Here is a 23,972-nt window from a genome sequence, read left to right as displayed (position 1 = left end):
TTACACACACACACACACACAGCGTAAAGCATGTACGGAAGTTAAAGTACATCAAGGTAAATACAGGCTCTGATTCCAGACCCTTCTTAACAAACAACTGGATGTACTGAGATCTAATGTCGTTGTCATGGTAACCATCTACACAACCTACGGGAGTGTTCGTGGATCTAGTCCTGCTGTCATTGGGCGAACGGAGGTTCCGCAAGCCCCGTCGTCCTCCGCCTCCTTTTGCTTGTGTGTTTGGTGCTTTATTAGCATCACTTAACGGAGGAGGAGGAGGAGGAGACGGGACAGGGGGTGGAGGTGGGAGTGGAGGACGAGATGGGTGGGGGTCTCCATCTAAAAAGCTTTTCTTTTCAATCGTCATGTTCGCATCTGTTCACACTGAGAAAAACAAACAAAAAAGTAACAGTGACCGAGGGGGAAACACCACAACACGGACCTCGGCGTGGAGGAGGGTTCAGAGTAAACACACACACACACACACACACACACACACACACACACACACACACACACACACACACACACACACACACACACACACACACACACACACACACACACACACACACACACACACACACACACACACACACACACACACACACACACACACACACACACACACACACACACACTCTCTCTCTCTCTCTCTCACTCACACTCACACTCACACTCACAGACAGACAAACATGGTACAGTTGAGGGGGGTGAGGGTTAGTGGGGGCCCCTGGGGGTCTGGGAGCCGTGGTCCCGTCCTTGCACATACATAAACACAGTCGCACACGAGCACTGTACACGGCACAAGTAAGGTCACCAGAAACACGTAGAACCGATGACGGAGAGCTATAACATCTAGGGAGGGTTGGATTGTTCAGCCCCAGTCCAGGCTGAGAGGGAGTTAAAATTCTTATTTAGACCCATCAGGTCACACACACTCTCTCTCACACTCACACACACTCGTGACATACATCTGTATGCATTTAAAACTCCATAAAGCTACACGCCTGTGCAGAATATACTATCATTACTTAGTGTTGCTAGCTATTAGCCATCGAAACGGCTCAAATATATGTTCAAATATTATATGTAACCTTATTTTTTTCTTCTTCTCAGAATATACAATGATGAAATGCATCATACAGACAAACGAGACAATGTAAGCATGTTCACACGTTCAGTACATCGACAAAAGTAAGAGCTTCTCTACGGTAATTTCTTTCACGAGTGCAAAATCCAATGCTCCTCCACCTACTTCAAAGGTTCTTTGCTGAGCGTCAGCAAGTCCACTTCTGCACAAAACCATAAACCAATGAAAAGAAAACAATAAAAATTACATAAATGTAAACACAGAAAAATATTGTAAATAAGTAGTCATAAATATGGAATGTGAAAAACAAAGAAAACGTAACACGTGGTCCAATTTTTTTTCCTTTCAAACAACACAAATAAAAGTCCTTCAATGCAGTTTTAAATGTTTTCTCTTGGAACGGGACAACGTAATAAAAAAATAGTACTCGAAAACCAGAGTGTGGGCTGTCGCTTTGCTCGGTGGCCCCTGTTGTGAGTAGAGGACCATGGGAAGCTGGTGAGGAACACAGAGAGAGAAGGACAGATGGAGGGAAGGTGTCGGGTCAAGTCGTGGTGTGTTCACATGCCGTAACCGAAGTTGGGCTGCGGTGGCTGGGTGTAGCCGGGTGCTGCTGTGTAGCCGTAGCCGTAGGGCTGCTGGGGGGGCACGGCCACGTTGGTCCCCGACGTTAGCATGAGCTGGGGGGTGCCTGCAACACAAACATCAACATTACCTTTAAATAACCAGCGCTGCTGTGGTCATTGTCAAAAACGTTCTCCAGGTTCCCTCTAATGCTGCGTTCAAACCAAAACGCAAAGTAGATATTCGTGACACATTACTCGTGCAAGTTACTCGCGTGAGTATGGTGGGTAAACACAACCCACGAATCAGTCTGTGACTTAGGGAGGATGACAACGGTAATTGTTTTTTTCGCCATCGCATCACGTGAATAATTAGCTTGAGTCCAAATGTTTCACCTTGGTCGAGTGGACCAAATTCCTGTCTTTCGCATAAAGCATTGAAATAGTTGAACTCGAGCGAAATACTCATGACGTGGTGTCGCAGAAGCGTCGAGACTCTCCCCTCGACAGAGAACAGGTGGTTATTCTCGGGATGTGCACATCTCATGTTACGTGAGGTGAATGACCCGAAATTTGCTTCTACTCGCTCGTTTTTGCATTGCCCTTGTATGTAATCTCATTGAGCGAGAAGATTTTCTTTGTGTTTGATGTGAATGCAGTGAAGTATGGGCCTGTCCACAAACATTGCTGCGGACATTGTCTGAAACTTTTCCTGCTGCTGAACAGCAAACTCCTATGCAATATTGCAAAACATTTCCCCAAATTCATTCCTGAAAACAGCTTAAATGTCCCGGTGGGGGCTGCATCACAGCGAGGCTATAATAATAATTATGAAAAACTTTATACAGAGCACATTTCTTTTCGTCACGAAGTGCTTTACAGGAAGAAATAACCGCCCCAATAATTCAACGTGTGGTCTTTTTACCGTAAACAATGGGCTGAGACTCCGTGGCCTGCTCCTCCTGTTTCCTCAGGGACTCGGAGGCTTCAAGTTTGTCCACCTGTGGAAGACACGACAAATGGTTAACGTGTCAGACTGCGGCCGACACCGAAGAGCTAACGGCTGGAGATGCCTCGTTCGTTTTACAAACAGACAAACTGACCTCTGGGTTATTTCACTGGCTGACGGATGGGACCATTCCTGACAGGCGAAGACGAATAAAGTCCAGATTTAAAATAAAAAGTGGTACTGCAGGAGCGACTACAACTAGGGAGCGACTTGACTACGACGAGTCTATCAGATAGGAACCCACTCATTTGTGGAAAGTATTAGGGATTAGGGGGAGGAGACGAAAACAATCAGGCTACAGGGTAATAATGGTCCCACCATCCAGCCACCCAAAAGCATCTACTCGAACATGTTGGAAACGTACAGTACGTAGAGAACCAACCCCTCACCTGCAATACAAAAATATTTTCGGAAAGGATTCTGAAAGATTGAGTCTAATCTTAGTGCGTTTTCACACCTGCCCCGTTTGGTCCGGACCTTCTGACTTTTCAGTTTGGTTCCATCCAAAATTGCAGGTGTGCAAGGTTCCTCGGGACATTCAAACTGAACCATGGTTCGGTTCATTAGCAGAGCAAAAACAATTTTTGGGATGGTTCGGACTTTTGGATCGATTACAGGAAGTTAAGGCAGCGAGCTATCATAGAAGAAAAAGAAGGGGAAAGAAAAGGCTTCCCGAGTCAAGTACAGGGAAACGCAGACCATGTCGGTGATGACGACAAGATGTAGGTGTGTCATGTCAAGTTCTTTAGTGTGTTCGCAAAATGGCAACTTGAAACCAAAGCTAACCAGATCAAATGTAAACAATGAAACAAAACCAAGAACGTTGGTTCGGACTTTCAAGTGTGAAAACTCCCTAAAGGGTTAGGGCATGGAACCAACACATTCATAAGGTAAAACTTGAGCTTGAAATAAGCATCATGTGTCTATTTGTACAGTAACTTTCTGTTTTCCCTTCACAAACATTTATGTAAACTTACTTCAGCCTCATAGTATATTCTCATGATTCCTTATAGCTTTTTGTAGTCTATGGATATGCCATACTACTAATATTTTAGTTTCAAAACAAATGGCATCCATACCACAGAGCAGACAACCTGCTTCCGATTTACACCGGCAGGCGCAGTACCAGTTTACGTAAATGGTCATATGGGTTTTTTAAAGGATTTATCTTAGGGTCAGGAAATAGTGACAAATTTGATCTTAACGTTTGTTGTCACAAACTGAATTTCTAGTTGAAAAAAATATGTTATTAATAAACTGAAAAAACAAAACGGTTGTCAGTTGATCTAGTTCTGAGCACGACAATTCAGTTAATTGCATTGTTGTTTAATGTGTACTTTAAAGTATCAAAGAGATGAAGCACTGTGATAAACACTTTGTGTCCCATTCGCCTGCTCTCTCCGTTTCCCAGTTGCCCCTGTGTTTTGAAAACCAATCACAGTGACAGTTCAGCATGTCCCGCCCCCACACACGGATCAATTAGAAGACACGGCCCGTGTTTGAACGATCAGCCGTGAGAATAAGTTTGTCTTTGGTGCTTCAGAATTTGCTCAGCAGCTCAGAGGCAGATCGCGACGGGGGGAAAAGGACAAAAGACAAAAGCTACAAACAATTCAAAGAATCAGGCAGCCGGCAGAAAAAAGCTTCAGATACGATGCTGTGCAGCTCAGATCCTGACGCGATGCAGGAGCTTCTGCTCTCAGCGGGTTTGGGTTCAGTTCTCTACATACGGTCGAGTTTCGACAGTCGGTCAGTCTGGTTAGAGAGAAGACAGGCTACTGATTGGACGGCTGAGAGACATGCTGAAGCAACAGTTTGGTTATTCTGCTCTTCTGGAAGAGTGCGTGAGATAAAGAGAGAAGGAAAGAGAGAGACAGACAGACAGAGGGAAAAAGAAAGAAAGAGGATAAGAGAGAGAGAGAGAAGGAAAAGTTAGGAATAAGGGAGAAGAGAGAGAGAAGGAAAAGTTATGAAGAGAGAGAAAAAGTAAAGAGATAAAGAAAGAAAAGAGATAAAAAAGAGATAGAGAATGAAAGAAGAAAAGAGGGCATGAGAGAAAAAATCTAGAAGAAAAAAAGAGAGAAAGAAAGAAAAAGGAAAGAAAAAAAATGAAAGAAAGGAGAAAACCAAAGAAAGAAATAGAATGAAAGAGGAAGAGAGAATGAGGAAGGAAGAAAGAAAAAGAAAGAGGGAAAGAAAGAAAGAGAATAAAAGAAAGGAGGAGAGAAATAAAGAGAGATAGGAAAAGACAGGAAAGGAGAAATAGGGAAAGAGAGAAAAAAGGAAAGAAAGAACAAAAGAAAAAGGGAAAGAAACAAAGAAGGAAAGACAGAGAGAGAGACAGACGACAGGCAGAGTGGAGGAGTGTGACAGAAGGTGCAGGGGATGGTTTGTTCAGCCAGTTCAAGGTTTCCAGCAGCAGGCACAGCCAACGACGACGTCTCCTGACCTGAGCTGACCTCCTGACCCCCTGACCCCCAGATCTGAGAGCTACTGACGCTGCCAGGGGAGGGAGACGCATGCTTGTTGCTCTACATGACTTCTCCAAAGAACAAACCCAAACTAAAACACTTTGGTCGTCTGTCTGGCGAGACGTCACAGGACGCTCAGAGAGACAGAACATTCACCCCCTCCTCATTTCTCATTGGTGTTTATCGTCTGTGCTCCTCTGACGTAGATATACATTCAGTAGAACAGACGGACACAGATCGGTCTCTGAAAGAACTTCCTCATTGGCGACCCTGTTATTGATATTAGGTCTTACACTGAGCTGCAGTCTTTGCTACTGTGCCACAGATAGAAATATGCCCCCACCCTCTCTTGATTTATCTAAGACATTATTATTTTCAGGGTGAAAACATGCACCTCCTGAAATAATTCAAAACCTCTGTTGTCATTGTACAACTTTTACCCCTCCAGGTATAGTGACCCAGTTCATGTCAAAATGGCGGCCGTGAAAAAGGGTCTCTATTGAGTTAATCCTTGGCCGGCAGCAGACTGCAGCTGAGTGTTTGTTACAAGACAAGTGTTAAAATTCTTCTACAGGTCTTGTGAGAGAAGCACCTGAACGCAGCAGGTGAGGCAGTTCATCCAGAGTGGCGCTCTTCACACACACACGCCTGAAGGAGAGCTGAGGAGCGCTGCTGGGTTTGAGTGGACGCTCAGGGTGTCGGAGGGTCAAGGCTGGTTCTCATGTGGAACTGGTTCTCGAAACCGGTTCCGTTCAGTGTTATTTGAGCGGGAAACATCGTAACCGTGGACACGTCGTCAAAGGAGGACACAACGGAAGTAAACGGTAGGTGGCGTGGCGCATCGCTAATCTGCGAGAATTTATTCTGCAGGTAGTTTCTCACCTTGAGAACAACGATCACGGACCAACTTCTTACGGTCGCGAGGGCTTCCACGTACAAGACGTATGATATTTAGAAAAAAAGAAACAACAAACGACTTATCTAAGAAGACACGCCCACCGATGACATCACAACTCGTACTGAAGAACCAGCTGTTGTTGGTGCCGACTCCGAACCAAATTTGCAGGTTTTTAAACCGTATTTAATTTCAAAGAAAAACTCCAAATGGTTCAAAGTTGCGTTTAACCACAACGGAGCCTGTTTTGTGTTGGTGGAAAAGGAACAATCGTGTCTAAATGAAAAATTTAATAGACGAAAAAAATTGGCAGAGACCTAATTTTGACCTACATATTCGTAAAAATATTCACGCCGTGTCCAAGTTGTGAACGCACCATTGGCCATAATGACATATTAGATTAAGGAATATAACCATAACAAGGTTTTGCGTCATCTCCATCCAACAACTTTTTTTTTGGAATGGGGTCAAACCCAAAGTCACAGTCACTGACACCAGCAGACCGAGCCGAGTCTTGAGGGTCGAGTGTGAAGAGCCTCGCTCTGGAGTCTCGTGGGTCGGTAGGTGAACTAGTGGAGATGTGTAATTTTATGATCAGAAGCAGCAAAGTGACATGGGGAGGGGAGAGAGGGGGGGGGTCATGCAGTTTCCGCTAATTTTTTTGACTCCTCCAAACTACACGCTACGGCACGGGGGTGGGAGGGTGGGGTCAAAAAGAAAGATTAGAAAATGGATTCGACTTTCACCTTTTCCTTTATCGCTTCAACCTGGAAAGGAAATTCAGAGAGGCAACTTAAGGAGGAAAAAACCAAAAACAAAATGGAAGTCTCCCATAAATAGAAACTGACAAAGAGAGAAAAAGACTTTTCACTTTAAGAAAACACAAACATCCTGAGAGAGAGAGAGAGAGAGAGATGCGGGTAATAATCGCCACTTTTGATACAAATGCAGACTTGAGATTATTCAGGTTCGGTGAATTTCAGCTTATTGGTGATAACAGTGTAAACATTAAAATACACATAATGACGAATACGGCCCACAGTGAGTTTATACAAGGATATCTTCTTAAACTTAGTGAAATTATTAATTTCATATATATATATATATATAAAGTAGAGCCTGACTGTTGGTTGGTCGATAATATCAATATTGGCATTTATGCTTTGCTGATATAAAAACTTCTGTTTCGGTTTATATTTTACATAGAAAATGATGTTTAAAGTCTTAATTCTAGTTCTACATATTTGTAATATTTGCAGTTATTTATAATAAAGTTCATGGTTGAACTATAAAATGTCAAGACTACTACATTTTAGTCACAAGGGTTTGATAACTATAAGTTTGGGATCAATGCCATTAAAAAAATAAATAAATGTATATATATATATATGTATATATCAGCCGATATATATCGCTATCAGAATTTTTTTTACTGCACAATATTAGCATCAGCCCCCAAAAATCCAGTATCGGCCGGGCTCTAATATAATACATATATATATATATACATATATATATATATATATACATATATATATATACATATATATATATATATACACATATATATACACACATATATATATATATATATATATATATATATATATATATATATATATATACACACACACACATATATATACATATATATATATACACATATATACATATATATACATACATATATATACACATATATACATATATATATACATACATATATATACACATATATATATACATATATATATATATATACATATATATACATAAATATATTCCTTGTTTGCCACAACAAACAACAATGAGTAGTCGGCCACAAGAAAATTTACTTTACTGTAACTTTGTTTATAAGACAACTCAAGTATCTGATGTTGTAAAATCCTCAAAATTTTGCAAATAAATGCAACAATTTTTTCCCCCAAACTCGGCTCTGTTGTCTGCATGAAAACATTAAGGTGGGTCCTATCCTTTTTTTTTGTGCCACGTGACAGATATAAATGGCGTGACACGAGTGACGCGGCAGTTATGAATCTCCCATTGAAACACATTTGTATGGAAAAGTAGCTTGAATGGAAAAAGGGAAACACCAGCGATGACACGTGACTAAACGGAAGCAGAGGAAGACGAGCATGAACGGAGGAAAAGAAATACTGCGGGGCTTCTATAACACGTCTTGATATTTATTTCTTCTCTCTTTAGGAAAAACCTTCTCACAAAGCAAATCTGCTTTCTGACTATACTTGTGAGCAGTTTTTTTACCATGCCGGCCACACCCACCTTGGACAGATACTCCCTCATGACCTGGATGAAGTACGGCATGGAGAAGTCCATGATGTTGTGTCGCCAGGCGGTCTCCAGCACCACGTCGGGCCGCAGCAGGTCGTAGCAGGTGAACAGGCAGGCGGCAAAACACTCCTTCTTGTCCTCCATCAGGAACCAGGCCAGGAGCTCTTCGGCCAGCTCTATGTCTTTGGACTCGGACGCGTACTGCATGGCGTCCTGCGGAGAGGAGAGGAGTGGAGCGGTCACAGGTCAATAAACCGACCTAGGGGTTTCTGATGCTTGGGAAGAAATGCTGAAAGGTTACCTTGTAGAGCTTGTCCTTCTTGCAGAGCTCCACGCTCTGTTTCCAGCGGTTGTTGCCCTTGAAGAGGTAGGCCGCGATCCTCCGGAACTCGATCAGCTCGTGCTTCTCCAGGCCCTGGGCCAGTGAGATGTTGTCAAAGTTGTCGTAGGCGTCAATGGAAGCACGCAGCGCCTGGGTAAGAGGGAGAGAGACGTTAAAATACGACGTGACATTTTGTGTCTTGTACAGTAAGAGATCGATGTTTAAAAAAGCAGATAACTGTTGAAGTCCCCCTCAACTCAGAAAAGTGTTTTTCTTCTGTTTCTGTCCTCTAACATGTCTGACATTGACTACAGGGACTTGTATCTGGTGTGATCACATTCCTCTCCAGGAGGAGAAGATTTCTGTTTCACTGCTCTGCAATTTCAAATTCAAACGAATCCTGTTCAAGCTAGATTTGGAACGTCACAAGTACAAAAGAAACAATCGCTGTCCAATATGCAAATGTGAGGCAAAGAAACCTGAAATTTCCAGTGCAGCAGAGGAAGCACGTCCATGAGAGGACGGCAGGTGTGTCAGTAGACACACAGTGTTAGCATTAGCAGTTAGCATCCACGAGAGGACGTCCCCATTTCAGAGGGTGTTGTAAAAATGTTAAAATAAATATATTAGGCATAGGAGATTATTTTTAAATACTTTAAAACGTGACTGGAAGCGGTTCTTTAAATATCTATTATGATTCACGATGGACAACATCATTTATCATCATAAACATACCGCATAGTCTTCCTCGATGATGAAGAGGTTGTTCAGTGCCTCGTTCACCGACTTGTTGTTGTGATTCTGGACAGACCTGAGGTACGGTTTCACGAGAGGCAGCTGTTTCACCTAAACAATGTATCAGAAAAAAACCCATTATTAACTATTTTTCTTTGTCAATTACCATTTTCTATCAACTACATACTATATGTGCAAACAAGTCATCCAACATAAGACATAATTTCGTAATGACGTTTTCTGATGAAAGGTGATATTTAATTCCAACAAACACTTTTGAGAAATGTTTACAGAAAAGCAACATTAGTCCAGAACCTTGCTGAAGAAGTTGACGGCGCGTGTGTGGTCGAGTCTCGGCGAGAGGACGATGAGCAGGTCGTTGAGTAACAACGGTTTGAACTCCAGATAAAACTGGACGGCTTTGTAGTAGAGCTCCACGTTGGCCACCTGCAGTGGAAAAAAAACACGTACTTGTCACTCAAACGTTGGCACTGATGTTAACAGTAGAACTTGTTATCAGAATGATAACCAGCATCCATTTTTTCCCCACCTTGGTGACGATGTCTTTGAACTGGCCCTCCTTCCAGGCATTGGCCGGGTGGCTCATCATGGTGATGATGGCGTTGTCATACTCCTCGTACTTGTCGTAGAGGAACACCAGCTCCCCCCAGAGGTGGGCCTGCTCCGCTGCCCTGAGAACCTGACACACACACACACACACACACACACACAAAGGTTTGTTACATAGGTACGACATACAGTTGGTGATAACTCGAGTTGCTCGTTGTTTTTTTTCTGCTCGCCTATATACCTTTGGAATGTTGACGCGGGACCAGAAGAGCTCCAGATGCTCCCTCATCTTCTGGGGCTTGAACTTGGAGTAGAGGATGGCCAGCTCGGTGAACATGCCCATGTGCGCCCGCTCCAGCCCGAGAGCGGCCTCCAGCATGGTGATCAGCTCCTCAAAGTAGCCGCGGTCCTGAACGGATTCAGGCAGATTCAATAAAGACGCAGACCCACAAAGCTGTTTCTGCTTCCTGATACACGTTACTTCACATTGACCTCTAAGTTAAACAGCCCTCGTACCTGGTAATAGTTGATGAGCTCCTCAAGCTCGTCGGCGTGGACGACGATGTGTAGGCCGCACATCTGGGCGAGACGGAACTCCTTCCCCTCTACGCAAGCAAAACACACCTGGAAGAGCAAAGGAATCAAGTTCAGTGAGTTTCGTAAAGGTGTGAAGACGGCGCACAAGTAGTAGGGGGTTAGTGACATTTCTGTTTGAGCTCTGAAGTTCTCCAATGTATCGTGACTCCTCACCTCCTTCCAGGTGCGGGTGCTGTTGGCCTTGCGCGCTCCGTCCACAGCGGCCTGGTACTCACCCAGGTGGACCAGAGTGGAGGCAAGGCGGCCGAAGTTGGACACGTTGTTGTACAGCAGCTTGGCCGCGTCGTACATCTTGTCGTCATAGCACCGGTCACCCACCTTGCGGGACAGAAACAGAACAAGAAGCACGATCAGTTTTGGTGGCAACAGCGAGCTTGTCATTTTATCTGCGGCTGCTTCCCCCAGTGGAACCTACTTGCTGGATGTGAGCGTTGTTGGGTCCGTTGATGAACTCCTCCAGCTCGGCTAGGCGGTTGGTCTTGGCCAGGGCGAAGATCAACTCCGTCTCCACGTACGACTCGCGGGCCTTCTTACGGGCCATCTGCAGAAACTTCACCAGGTCCTCCCAGTTTCCTGCAAACACAACAAATCAGTTCCATGAGCACGTCGAACTTCTCTTTCCACAACAATAAAAACGGTATCTAACAAGACGGATTAAAAAGTTCCTCTTACCGCTCTGGGCCGCGGCCTGTCCCACTTCCATGTAAGCAGACGGGTCGTCGGCCTTGATGTAGGAGTCGATGGCTTCCTTCACGAGACCCTTCTGAAGCTGGGCCTTCGCCAGCTGACTCCACACCGGAGGCTCGTTGCAGCGCTCGGCGAACTCGTAAGCTCTGTCCAGGTTCCCGATGTGCTCGATCAAGACCTGCATGAAGAAAGAGACACGACACTCAGTTCATACCGCGCCGAGCTACAGAACATCATTAGTCGAGCGGTAATCCACCGACCTGCACGGCTGAGGTGTTCACGTCAAATTTTCTGAAAATAGCGAAGGCCTCTTCGAACAACTCGTTGCTGATGGCGATGTTGGCGATGTCGGGCGCGTCGTAGTTGTCCAGGCGGTTGATGTACTCCATGACACGCGTCCGATCGGCTTTAATGGCCGTCAGGATGAGCAAGTTCTGGAGGTTTCTGGAATAAAGACAAGGAGGAAGTTTCTGTGAGTGAGTGTCTAGTGTCAAGCAAGTCCCCAAAAAACACATGGGATTATACAGGTAGCGTCTGTTCTCACCTGTGCTCGCTGAAGACAGAGTTGTCCAGGACAATCTTCTCCAGCAGCTCGATGAGCTCGTTGGGAAGGTCGGCGGTCATGAAAGCCTTGACGGTGACGGACACCTCCTCTGGATCCTGGGTCTCGGACAAGGCCGTCTGGACGACCTGCAGCGGAGAGAGGGACAACAGAGCTAAACATACAACATCAGGAATTCTATGTAACCCCCAATTAACAAGCTATGGAAAGTATCTCAGGTAGAATAATAATAAGTGGCACCTGGTCGATGAGGGGTCTCCTGTAGTTGTTGGTCTCCAGCAGCACACTGGCCCACAACTCGGGGTCCTTGCGGCGAACAAGGTAGCGGGACAGACTCTTGAACAGCGAGTTCTCATTGCAGACCTAAAGCGAAGACAAAAGAGTTCATATTGTCCACATCATCAACAGTTTCTCTTTACGTTGCGAGTGCGGTTTTTAAAGTTTAGACTCACGTGGATCAGCTCCTGGTCACACTGTCCTCGCTCGTAGGCCACGCAGGCCAGGTGGGGGTCCCTCTTCTCGCAGTACTTCCCCACCACGCGGCTGTCGTAGAAGGGGTTCTCCCGCAGGAAGCGCTCCGGGTTGTTGTTGCTGTCGATGTAGATCTTGGCCAGAGCGTTGTGGGTGGCGGGCTCCTCGCAACCTTCGTGAATGCGAGCCTCCAACCACGGCAGCAGCAGCTTCAGTCTGGAGAAAGGAAAGGATTTCTCATGATGCTGAGCACTAAAACATTTGAGGAATGACTTGATTCCCGCTTTACTACGCAGTCCGTGGAGTTCCTTTTCTTACCGATTTCTTTTCTCCACTTCAGCAACCAGTTCATCCGTGGAGAACTGTCCTCTCACCACCATGATCAGGTTCTTAATCACGTCCTCGGCACAGTCGACATCCAGCAACCCTCCAATGACGACGGGCAGACGGCTCGGGTTCACCTGGATGAAAAGGATCCTCAAGGTTACTGATCCATTCAGGAAAAGACCAACGTCTGAGGCAGAATAAATGTTAAGATGAAAAGGAAACGACAGGATGGAGTTTCAGAGTCAGTCGGAGAACAGTAACGTACCTTCTGCACGTATATCTCGATGTACTTCTGCAGGCTGTTGCGGTACAGGTACAGCACTAGGTCGTGGACAAAGTCAAAGCGATCGCACACGATGATCAGAGGCAGCTGGTCGGTCAGCTTGGCTTCCTGTAGAAAATGGAAATTGGTAAATATTGGTATTGCTCGTACCATTTTTAGTGAAATGTTTTCTTGTGCACTGGGCTGATTTCTGACCTTGAGGAAGTTCTTCACGCGCTCGGGGTCGTAACAGTTGCTCTCTCGGCAGATTCTCTCCACCTCTTTGATCTGGCCAGTCTTGCAGGCGGCCTGGATGTATTTGAAGTGGACCTCTGGATCCTGGCTGAAGTTCACAATGGAACCCAGGAAGTAGAACAAACCTGCAAACAAAAAAAAAATCTTTTTAAACATCAACAAGAGAAGGTAAGGTTGCTCTGCAAATGTGTTTTTCTGTTTGTATCGCCAGCTCACCCTCAAAACTTTTGAACGACTCAAAGAGTTCCGTGAGCGACTGAGTGCTGAGCTGCTCGTGGTACTTGGAGGCCACTTGCACGCAGATCTGTAGGTTCTGGCGAATGTTGGCCGACAGCATGGCCCTCAGACACTCCAGAGAGTCCTCCACCGACAAGGAGCCAAAGAAGTTCACCAACCACTGGAGAGAAAAATAAAAAATTGAATAAACAAAAGGATTTTTTTTCGTTCGTGTGAGTATTTTCTTGTGTTTTGCTCGGTGTGTACCGTACCTCTGGGTTGAGCAGGTGCGTGTGCACCACAGCGCGCTTGATGTCGTACAGGTCGGTGTAGTGTTCCAGCGCCCTCTGCAGGAGACCGGCCTTCTCACACAGCTGGGCCACATGTGCACGGTCATAGTGGGTGAACATCTGGTTGCCCAGGATGGCATCTGCAACCTGAGAGACGTGACGCAGTGACACAAGACGTTGTCAGCGTCGTAGAAAAGCGTTGCAAACGAGAAACCTTTGCGACGACATGACGATGACAAAAAGTTGGATAGTCGTCATATTAAGATCTGATATATATTCACACGTTTCTGTACCTGTGGTGCGTGGACCAGGTTCATTTCCAGCAGGCGTGTCTGCAGTGGCCCCTCCATGGGTCTGTTGTTCTTCAGGGCGTCAAGCAGGAAGGATGTGCACTGCTGGATCAGGTTGTACTCCATGAACACGTCAACAATCTGGAGACATGAGGAAAAAAATTAAACATTTATAGTTTGGTAACTGCAGCATCATTCTGCTTCTGAAACATTTCCTGATGATGAGGTTTTTTTTTTAGGTTTTTTTTTTTACCTGTGTGATGTCAGCGAGTGGCTCTTCGTCCTGAACCAGCATCTGAGAGAACTGGAGTCCCTGCTCCGGGCTGATCCGCATCACGTTCCTGAGCAGGAAGATCCAGTCTGGAGTGTAGCCCACCTACAGAGACAAACAGAACTTTAAAAATCAACAGCCCTACATCTCTGAGGAGTCAGTGGAACCAGATAACAAAAGGCAAAGACAACAGTGGAACACGGGTTACCAGACGCGGTCACAAACCTTCTTGGCGTAGAGGACAATCTTCTGGAATTGACCGGTCTCCGCGAAGCACTGGATAACCTTGTTGGGGACGTTGGCTCGGAGGTAGACGCTGAGGGCGAGAGTGGGATCGACGGACTTCACCAAGTCGCCGAGCTCCTCGGAGCACTCGAGCTGCAGGCGCACGGAAGAAAATCATGTTGAGGATCAAAGCGACAGAGTGAATCAAGAGACAAACTTAAACATTAGAAGTGAAAATATTTAATCTAAGGTCGACACACACCTTGTCTTCTTTCAGCCACTTCTCCAGCAGCTGCTTGCGGCCCTGCTGCAGGACGGGCCTGCACAGCTCCAGAGACTCAAACTTGTTGAGCTGGCCCTGGTCCAGCAGGATGCCAAAGTACTGGAGCAGGGGAGACGTCTGGCCCGGCTGAGCCGGAACGCTCTGGAACCGACGGATGGTGTCCGGGGTCCGCAGGATACCCTGGAGAATAAAAACATATTTAGTAGTGTAACTTTGCCCGACCCGGCTCCGGGCACCGCCAGCCCCCCCCCAGCAGCAACAGCAGTACCTTGGGAGCGTTGGCCGCCACCTTGGCGGCTTCAGAGTAATTCCCCGCAGCGAAGAGCGTGTTGAACTTGCGGGCGAACAGCTCCTCTGCGCCGGCCAGGTTGTTGCGGACGGCCATGCGCAGAGCCAAGTCTGGGTTCTGGAGCACGTTGGTGATGTAGGGAATGATGTTCTCCTCCTCCACGCACACCGACAACACCTGGAGGAGAAGACACGTGCTTAATTTATTGTAGGTAAATGCAGTGTGTATGTTGTACTTTCATTTTATTCCACATTTCATTAACAAAACACAGTTAAGACTAAAGCAAATGAATATAAATATCCAAAAAGAGTCATTCTTAACCCAAAACAACTACAGAGATTCATCCACAGTAAATTGTTGGAACACTTGGATTTAAAAACCAAGTTCACGTTCTCTGTAAGCAAAAATAGATTTAAGAGAATTACATTCTAAGACTTGTACTTGTCAAGTCAGTCAGTCTTGTGTGTGTGCGTGCGTTATACTGAGCTGCATGTGGCCGAGCTGCAGGTGAGAGGCAGGAGCAATAACAGGATTAGATTGGTGTCGTCTGCCTCGGCCGAGCTTAGAGCCTCCTGCTGGGACTTTCACATGCTGCCTGACACCATTGATGTTGCTACAGTACGGTTTGATATTTTTTCACAGATTTTCTTTCCCTCTGTCAAGGTCACAGAGCAAACACCCGAGGACCCAACGCTGAGAGTGTCCGACATACTGTACCACACGGAGGGTGGATAACTATTTTATGTGAATTCTTTATTCTTGTATAGTAGAGCTCCATCAGTTAATCGATTAATTGCTTCAAGATGTTTTTATGAAGAAGAAAAAGGTTATAATTCTCTGATTTCAGCTTCTTAATTGTGAATATTTCCTGATTTCTTTGCTCCTCTGTGACATTGAACTGAATATCTAGCAGAGTGTGTGCGTTAGAATACGGTACCTGTCCTTTTCTGTTGACTCCGATGATGCCGGCTGTTGGCTCGTGGGGGGCGGTGACGAAGATGGTCTCCCCGCTGATCCTGTTCATGTAGATGCAGGTGCCGGTCTCCAGGTCGTACAGGTGGATGTAGCCGTACTTGGTGATGAGAAAGACGACGTCCTGCTTTGAGCTGATCTGGATGAACGGGAAGAGAAGAATGGTTAGAGAACATAGGCAAACAAGTAAACATGTACGGTCTCTACTTGTCTCCTTGTAAGGAGTTTTTTGTACCTGCATGGCAACAGGAAAATCATTCTGGGCTTCTGGAGGGAAGAAAACATCCACAGCTTTCTTTGGAAATGGCTGGTTCCCAGTGGGCGGAGTTCCCACTTCAATGATATGCAGCTGGAAGCATAAAAAGGGGACAAAGTCATGAAACAAGGTTGTTTTTTTTCTTAAATGCAGTACATTTGATTTGAAAATCTTTATCTTGGAGTCTCTTTCTTTGTGAGACTTTGTGACAGTGACAGAAATTTCATACGTACTTTTCCTCCCGCCTGTCCTCGCACAGCAAAGCAGAACAGAGTCGACTCCTCGGTGTTGCCCTCCATCTTGAACTGGGCGAAGCCGGCGGCGTGGCCCTCGATGGGCTGGGACACCTTCCTGTCCACCGAGTACAGCTGCATGGCTCCGACCACACGGTTTTGCTGGAGAGGAGGAGAGAGAGAAAAGCCCACGAGTTAGGTTTTCAAAACTGTATAAAAGTAATAAGTGTAGTTTCTTGAGTAAGTACAAGTGAGTTCATTCACCTGTGCCGAAATGCCGATGAGCAGCAGCCACTTCTGTTTGGCGTCGGTGCGATAGTTGATGATCTGGCAGCCCGCCAGGCTGGAGTGTCGGTCGAACACTTTGATCGGCTGGGAGTCGCCCTCCATGCTCCAGTGGTAGACGGCGTTGTCCGTGACCAGCGCCACCGTGTTGAGCGAGATCCACTTCCAGAAGGTCACGTCATCCGTCATGGTGTGAGCCTTCATCTTGCTCTTCATCTCGATGTTGAAGATCTGCAGCGTCTTTGCAGCTGAAAACGTTTCCAAGAGCCCCGAGGTTAAACGTACGGCGATGAATTGTTAGTAAAAAAACAAACGTTTTAGTGATTAAAGCTACCACGGACGACCCCCACAGCAAAAACACCAAAATCCAATTAGTGGAGAAAGGTTGGTGGTCAGGGATTCGGTTGGAATGACACTGACGGATTATACAAGAAGCTGGGACCAGTGTCAAGACAAGACCAAACAAAAAATGGGCAAAACCACTTCAGTGGTAGATCTGCATTCAGTTACATCTGATCAGCTGAATTTGAAGTCACTCATCTAGAGTCACATATCTGCCGATATTTGGGAGTACAAGATTCCCGATACGATACATCGGCCGATATATATATATATTTTTTTTAAATCTGTCAATGATTCCTAAGATGTCGTTATCAAACCTTTATGACAAAGACATGTAATAGAGGCTTGATATTTTAGTTTAACCATGAACTTTATCACAAATAACTATAAATTGAAAATACAAATACACAGAACTTATAAAAAACGTTTATTTTACATAAAATGTAAACATATATGCATAGTATCGGTCGGGCTCTACACTCATCTAAAAAATCAAAACAGATTTCACTGTTTGACTGACTGCGTCAAAAAAAATTAGAATAATGCAGCCCCTCATTTATTTTCTGAGGGAGGTTAAAAAAAAAAGTTGAACGTTGCTCAACTTTTCCACAACGCAACATCATGCAATCTTGCTGCGTTGGCGAATTAAGTGCAGGCTGCAGAGTTCGGGCAGATTTAATTTGTGAACAGTGGTAATATTATTATTGGTTCTGGTGACCGTACAACTAGATGATTCAAATTTATTGTCACAGTGTTGATTTTTTTTGAAATTATAAAACTTCAGTCTCGTCGGATGTAAAATGCTGTGCAGATCTATCACTCAAACTGTTTCTTCCTGGAAGCAATTTGACCACCAATTCAAGAAATTGGTTCAGAATAATCTTTCCATCCAAACCAACTAATGTTAGCAGATGAAACATGTTGCCCAGTGCGAGTCAGAGTGAGGCCCGTGTCCACCCACACCAGGCGTGCCTGTTGGTTACAGATCTTTAGGGATTCACACTGAAATGTAATCCTTAAGACAGCAGGGACGTGGGAATTTTAGTTTGGGTCTGAATGCAGATTAGGCAACAGAAGACCACAAAGCACAACAAACAGATGTGATGATGGGGGAAGGAGGCTGGACGGACGCACTCACACCTCCAGGTCAGTAAGAACTCTTTTCAGCCCCCGAGATATAATTTAGATTCAGTCAGCAGCTAAACCCTATAATAATAATAATTAACTGTGATTCATAACTAACACAGCATATGAATGACGATGGCTCACGTCTACATTAGTGACATTTCTGAACAAACGCTTGGTACACTGGAAAATACATGAAACAAACCAGGGGGAAAGAAGTGGAGTGACAATGTGTAATTTGTCTAGAGCAAACAACTACAGTAAAATGGTTTGAAGAATATTTTGTGCTTGATTCTGCTTCTCTTAACTTAAATCTGCCCTAATTCAACACATAAATTGAAGCCTTAAAGTTTTATAAGCAACTAAGACTAATCCTCTGACATATTAAGGGTCTATACACCCAGTCACTATATATAATCTAAAGTTACAGTCTCCAAGTATGAAAATGTGTTCACTGTCATCAATGTGAGTGTTTGCTAGATAAGAATGAAGCTTACAGAGAAACACAGGACAAATGGAGGAAGTGACAATCTACAGGATCTACTGGAGCTGCACATTCATTTGATGTGTCAGGTTAATCCCTGATGTCATCATTAGTATTTGCATATTTTACATGTTGCAGATTTAGTCCTCAACTACACTATTGTTTCGTAAACTAAGAACCAAATCACATTTCATCTCAGTTTCACTCTCTTACTGGGAGCCAGAGTAATTAAACAATTTCTAATTTTCATGTACTGATAATCAGCAGCTGTGCTTATCCCTATTACTTATATGCATTTAGTGCATTCAGACCCCTGCTGGTGTCTTTGATGATGCCACCAAGGGCGCCAGAGTAAAAAAAATGTTAAATGGTATACAAACAGTAACTTAATTGAAATTTTGGCTAGATTAGGATATATTAAAAAAATAAATAAAAAGGTGTTAGAGAAACAAACAAAAAACAACATAGCGCTCAAGTCCGATCAGCACAGACATTGTGAGCATAATCTACAAATCAATATGAATGCACAGACATTATTTATACATATAAATATTAATAATGTATCCTAATATTCCACTTAATTCTCAGGACAATTAGTCAAACATGTCCAAAAGAAAGCCAATACATAAAAGCATATGTTTTAAATTCAAGACTGGCCTGGATGCAGCTGCTTGCTTGATTTTCTCCATTGTTTAAATAACAATATAATTTTTTTTCATGATTTAGTCATTTTCCTACACATATACATTACTACCAACCATTTTCCAAGGCAAAGAATATTTTGGGACCGTTCTGAAAACTCACCTGATTTTTTAAATTTAACGTTTTTTCGGTATATTCTGTTATTCAGCTTGTGAATGACGGTTTAAAACCGACATGTGCTTTCTATTGTTGAATGTTGCTTTTTAAAATTATTATTAAAATTTGATCAGTTTACATCTTTATATCCTTTCACACAAAACCCATATTTGACTAAAGGTTTGATATTTCAATCAACTCCTGGGATGTTTGTTTTTTAAACACCAACTGTGTGTATTCATTCAACTACACTGCGGATGTAGACCTACAGTCTATGATTGCTACATATTCATAATGTGAAAAACCTTTTAAGCCTTTAACTGCTATTTTTCCTACTGTACTGAGGATGAAAAACACAACATCACTTAAACATCTGAAGCACAGTACTTTGAGAAAATGGTTAGCTGTAACATAACATACGGTGCAGCACATGGGACAAACACCCACCCACCCACACACACACACACAACATAAAAATTAAAAATTAGATAAAGGCTTATAAAGCTGCCCTCTTATTTTGTTCTATGCCCTGATTGTGTCACCCCAGTAAATAATTCAAGCACTCTTTTAAAAGAAATCTGTTCTGTGCAGAGACATCCCAAGACATGTGCATACTGTACAAAGATCACACTCATGAAATGTAAAATTCAACTCACCGTCTGCAAACATAAGAAAGCAGGAAGAAATGAAAAAAGAAGCAAAAATAGACAAAGCATTTGTGACAGCGTGACATTTCACTGGCACCGATTCTATATCTATGTCTCCTGCAATATCAATATGTCTCGTACATTTTAATTTGATAGTACGAATTTAGTTCCAACTGATTTAAGTCATTCTTTTTTGTTGACAAACAAATGAGGTGGTCTACATATGAACATCAAAATGAGAAGCAGACTGTGACGGCTACACAACACAAACGATATTTTAACATATTGTATTTGAAGAGCACGATAGCTAATTTAGAAAGATAAAACTAGAACACTCCCCTCTCTCCCTCTCTAGGTGGCACACTCTTTGTGCTACATGTGCATTTTTAGCAGGTTTTCTTACCTTTGAGGGCGATCACTTTGCTGGCCGGGTTCATGATGGCGCTGTCGGCAGAGATGGGCCGGCGGATGGGGTTGTTGGGGTCGGCCATGTCTATGATGACCACCTGGGCCTGCTCGCCCACCTTCTCTCTTATGCAGATGAACTTGTCCGACTCCATGGTGAGAGTGCTGAATCCAATGTTGGCCGGGTTGATTCCCAGGTTCTGGAGCTGGGAAATTTAATATGCAGAAAAATATTTTTTAGAAGCAGCTCGTGGTTTAATGTACAATACAAGACATGTTTCCAGCGACCAGGGGACGTCATTCAACACGCAAAACAAGTTAAAAGAGGCCCTATTTGTCAGATTTGCCAGTTACACTGGAAAAAATAATTATATAAGTAACCATGACCCATAATTTTACTAAAAAAATATGGTTTTCTTTTTTTACGTAAATGCTACTTGTTTTAATTTATGGCACAACAAGCGTAAGGAACCAGTACGTTTGCCTGCATTAAACCCTGGGAAGGACAAGACAAGTTATTATTACATATTGACTAGAGCCCGACTGATATGGATTTTGGGGGGCCGATACCAATATTGATATTAGGACGTATAAGATTTCCTGCTACATATATATATATATATATTGCAGTGTTTCTACATTTTCCAGACTCCTCTGTAGATTTTACAGAACACAATGGTCAACCAATTCAAATAGCTAGATGAAATTAATTTAATAAGTTATTCTATATAATATAATTGTAGAAGTAAATGTTATTATGTCGATAAATAATTTACTTTTTTTGATATTTAAACTCAGTAATTTTTGGCGACGTTTTCTAAAATCTTTGAATGTAGCCGTGCAGTCTGTTTACACTTCAGTCTGGAAACAAATATTTTTTTCAATACACTCTTTTCCTCTTTTCCCAAAACTTATCCAGACCTGGATATTACTAAAATCAAATTCCAGACTTTTCCATACTGCGTAGGAACCCTGATTTTTGAATCTGTCACTGATTCGCAATAATGTCGTTATCAAACCTTTATGACAGAGAAATGTCATTGAGGCTTGATATTTTAGTTTAGCCGTAAACTTTATCATAAATAACTAAATAAAAAAGAAAACGCAAATACAAGCAAATATATAGAACTGGAATTAGGAACATAAACGTAAAATGTAAACACACATGCACATTTCTTTTCTGCATTGTTTATTCTGTACAATAAAAGATTTTCATATTGGTAAACATAAGAGCAGATACCCGCTATGTCTGTGAAAGGCTCATATCGGCCGACGTCATCCAATGTAAAGTTTCCTCCTTGATAAATCTTAAGGAAATTGTATTATTAGTCTGGTGGGCATGAAAGCTACGAAGCTGGGCTCTGAAGATACAGTAAGTCGGCTCCAAAAGCTTTTCTAAACACATGAAAACCTCTGTTGATATAACTTTATGAACAGCCCTGGGTTATAGTTGTGGCACAGCATCATCATCCGTCAAGGGCAACAGGCCGTGATGCAGACAGAGTCACAGAGACCCAGGTGCCAGTTTATGATGTGTCTGTACCTGATATGAATACAGCTATAAATCCCACCTTCATGGCCTAAAGGTCACGGGAGGAAGGATGCATTGGTTCATGACATTAAAAAAAACAACTGATTTCTTAGAAGAAGATTGAGCACACCGACATTTATAACCACGCACCGGATGAGCTTGAACACGACTGAACTATTGAAATAAATAAATATGAAGTATGTGTATTAGAGAGAGAGGGGGGTAAGAACAAAATGATGTAATTTGTGACAGCATGGTTTGGACCACCTGGTTCACCTTGGACAGGAGGATGAGGTGATCACATGTCACATTGAGAAGAACAAACAGAATATGTAAAAAAAAGAAAAGAAAAAGAAACAAAAGAGCGCCTGTCGTGACACAATATTATCGTTACACGACACGGGGTCCAGTCACTCACTTGACACGACATCATCATCATCATCATCAGCATCATCGGATGGTCGGTGTGATAATAACATTGTGGTCTTACAAAAAGCTGCGGTTCATCAACATTTCGTTCACGACACCAACTGTCGCGGTTTAGCTCCAGCCGATGTTGCTAGTAGCTAGCCGTCACCCGACGTGTAGCACAGCGTATAAGCCCCACAACTGCTCACTGAAGGTCAGCAAAATAAACGATGAAAATACAAATCTTTTGAACGCTAACCGGCTTCTCGTCATCCTCTCCCCGGTGTTCGGCGGCAGCTAAACACCCGACGAGCCTCCGTCGCCGACAAATGAATGAGAGCTGTCAGAGCCTGCGAAGCTAGCGAGCTAGCCGCTAGCTTAAACGGGGGAGGGGAGGTCATTCATTTGCTGCGGGTATTGACGCTTAGCTTAGCTTAGCTTAGCCTAGCCTAGCCTAGCATCGCTGTCAAACGACGGTTAAGCCGGTAAATCGGCCAGCAGAGAGGCGGGAGGTGTGGTGGTGGTCGTGTTGCTTTTTTAGGGGCCTTTGCCCCCTGACATACCTGCAGGTGCTCCTGGAAGCGGATGGGTAGGATCTGAGCCATGGCTGCGTGTTTTTCCCCCTCTGAGCTTCTCCGGAGTCCCTGGAAGAAAGATAGCCGTAGCCGTGCAGCTCGCTAGCTAGCTAGGCAAGTAGCACCGCGCTAGCTGCGACCTCCTTCACTGTGCGCGTTAAGGTCGGAGCCAAATCGGTGGAAATTGGTGGTTGGGGGGGAAGAAAAAAAGCCACGATTACAAATGTAAAATGCGGTTTTTATTTTTTATTTGATCGCGTTTCCGATTAAAAGTGGAACCAGCGAAGTGTTGTCAAGTTGTGTCCCCGCGTCCGTGTGTGCGCTTCCCGCACCGCATCGACGGATGGCGGCGGATGATCTGCTGTCCCAAATCCGCAATGGCGGCGGAAACGGCTCAGAGCTTCTTTCCCCCCCCCCAGACCGGAAGCATCCGATGATCAACATGGATGTGACCAATTTATTATATAAAAAAATAAAAATATAATAAAAATAATAAAAAAATATAAAATAACAATTAATATCTCTTCACAGACCGTTGTCTACATCATAAAAAGCGACACCTAATTGGTCCACGTTCGTCAGTTCCGCACCCAATTAGCAAACTACAAAAAACTACTTTTTTTTTTAACATAATTAGGATATTTTAGATTTAGTCCAACTATTAACCCTCAAGGAGAAAATTGTTAATGTTACATGTTATATTAAAGAAATCCACCACACTCACATTTAACCATCTGTGACCCCGATGTTTATTGTAAATAGTGTGAATTTTGTTTTATTTTATTCTATATTCTTTTTCTAATTCGGTGTATATATCTTGCCTGCTACATGCATGGAATAAAAAATATCTTAGGTTTTTTCTCGTTATTACAGCCTATTTTTCATTTTTCTCACTCAAACTTAATAATGTTCTGGTTAAAATGAGATCTGTGATAT

General features: G+C 43.7%; 1 protein-coding gene across 4 annotated transcripts; it reads right to left on the bottom strand.

Annotated features, from left to right (window-relative positions):
• Nucleotides 1–1,117: 1,117 nt before the first annotated feature.
• Nucleotides 1,118–23,425, bottom strand: LOC118299485 (clathrin heavy chain 1). Of its 4 annotated transcripts, XM_035623288.2 has the most exons (34): nucleotides 23,025–23,425; nucleotides 20,521–20,728; nucleotides 20,127–20,129; nucleotides 16,701–16,969; nucleotides 16,437–16,598; nucleotides 16,183–16,296; nucleotides 15,913–16,086; nucleotides 14,955–15,152; nucleotides 14,666–14,866; nucleotides 14,404–14,556; nucleotides 14,161–14,283; nucleotides 13,911–14,048; nucleotides 13,600–13,764; nucleotides 13,328–13,508; nucleotides 13,073–13,236; nucleotides 12,860–12,985; nucleotides 12,586–12,728; nucleotides 12,249–12,483; nucleotides 12,037–12,159; nucleotides 11,779–11,924; nucleotides 11,495–11,678; nucleotides 11,220–11,412; nucleotides 10,963–11,120; nucleotides 10,701–10,865; nucleotides 10,467–10,574; nucleotides 10,192–10,359; nucleotides 9,931–10,080; nucleotides 9,696–9,827; nucleotides 9,381–9,491; nucleotides 8,625–8,795; nucleotides 8,315–8,536; nucleotides 6,778–6,798; nucleotides 2,582–2,657; nucleotides 1,118–1,784 (listed from the first exon to the last, which is right to left on the bottom strand). In XM_035623288.2, the coding sequence occupies exons 1-34, from the start codon at nucleotides 23,064–23,066 to the stop codon at nucleotides 1,654–1,656; spliced, it is 5,058 nt and encodes a 1,685-aa protein (XP_035479181.1). In that variant the 5' UTR covers nucleotides 23,067–23,425; the 3' UTR covers nucleotides 1,118–1,653. The 4 variants fall into 4 exon arrangements, with proteins under 4 accessions (XP_035479181.1, XP_035479182.1, XP_035479183.1 ...); XM_035623289.2 differs by lacking the exon at nucleotides 20,127–20,129; XM_035623290.2 differs by lacking the exon at nucleotides 6,778–6,798 and having other exon boundaries at nucleotides 23,025–23,424.
• Between the last annotated feature and the right edge of the window lie 547 nt (nucleotides 23,426–23,972).

This window comes from Scophthalmus maximus, chromosome 11, assembly GCF_022379125.1.
Source record: "Scophthalmus maximus strain ysfricsl-2021 chromosome 11, ASM2237912v1, whole genome shotgun sequence".
In the NCBI taxonomy this organism is placed as follows: Eukaryota; Metazoa; Chordata; class Actinopteri; order Pleuronectiformes; family Scophthalmidae; genus Scophthalmus; species Scophthalmus maximus.
This window is presented reverse-complemented; position numbering and strand designations above follow the sequence as displayed.

Bases quoted from the DNA above. Each gene is read 5' to 3' on its own strand.
- LOC118299485 (XM_035623288.2), bottom strand. From the start codon at position 23,066: ATGGCTCAGATCCTACCCATCCGCTTCCAGGAGCACCTGCAG. The intron at 10,081-10,191 runs GTATATAGGCGA...TGTGTGTGTCAG, and splicing joins CCCGCGTCAACATTCCAAAG to GTTCTCAGGGCAGCGGAGCA. The intron at 8,796-9,380 runs GTATGTTTATGA...CCTCTTACCCAG, and splicing joins TCATCGAGGAAGACTATGCG to GCGCTGCGTGCTTCCATTGA.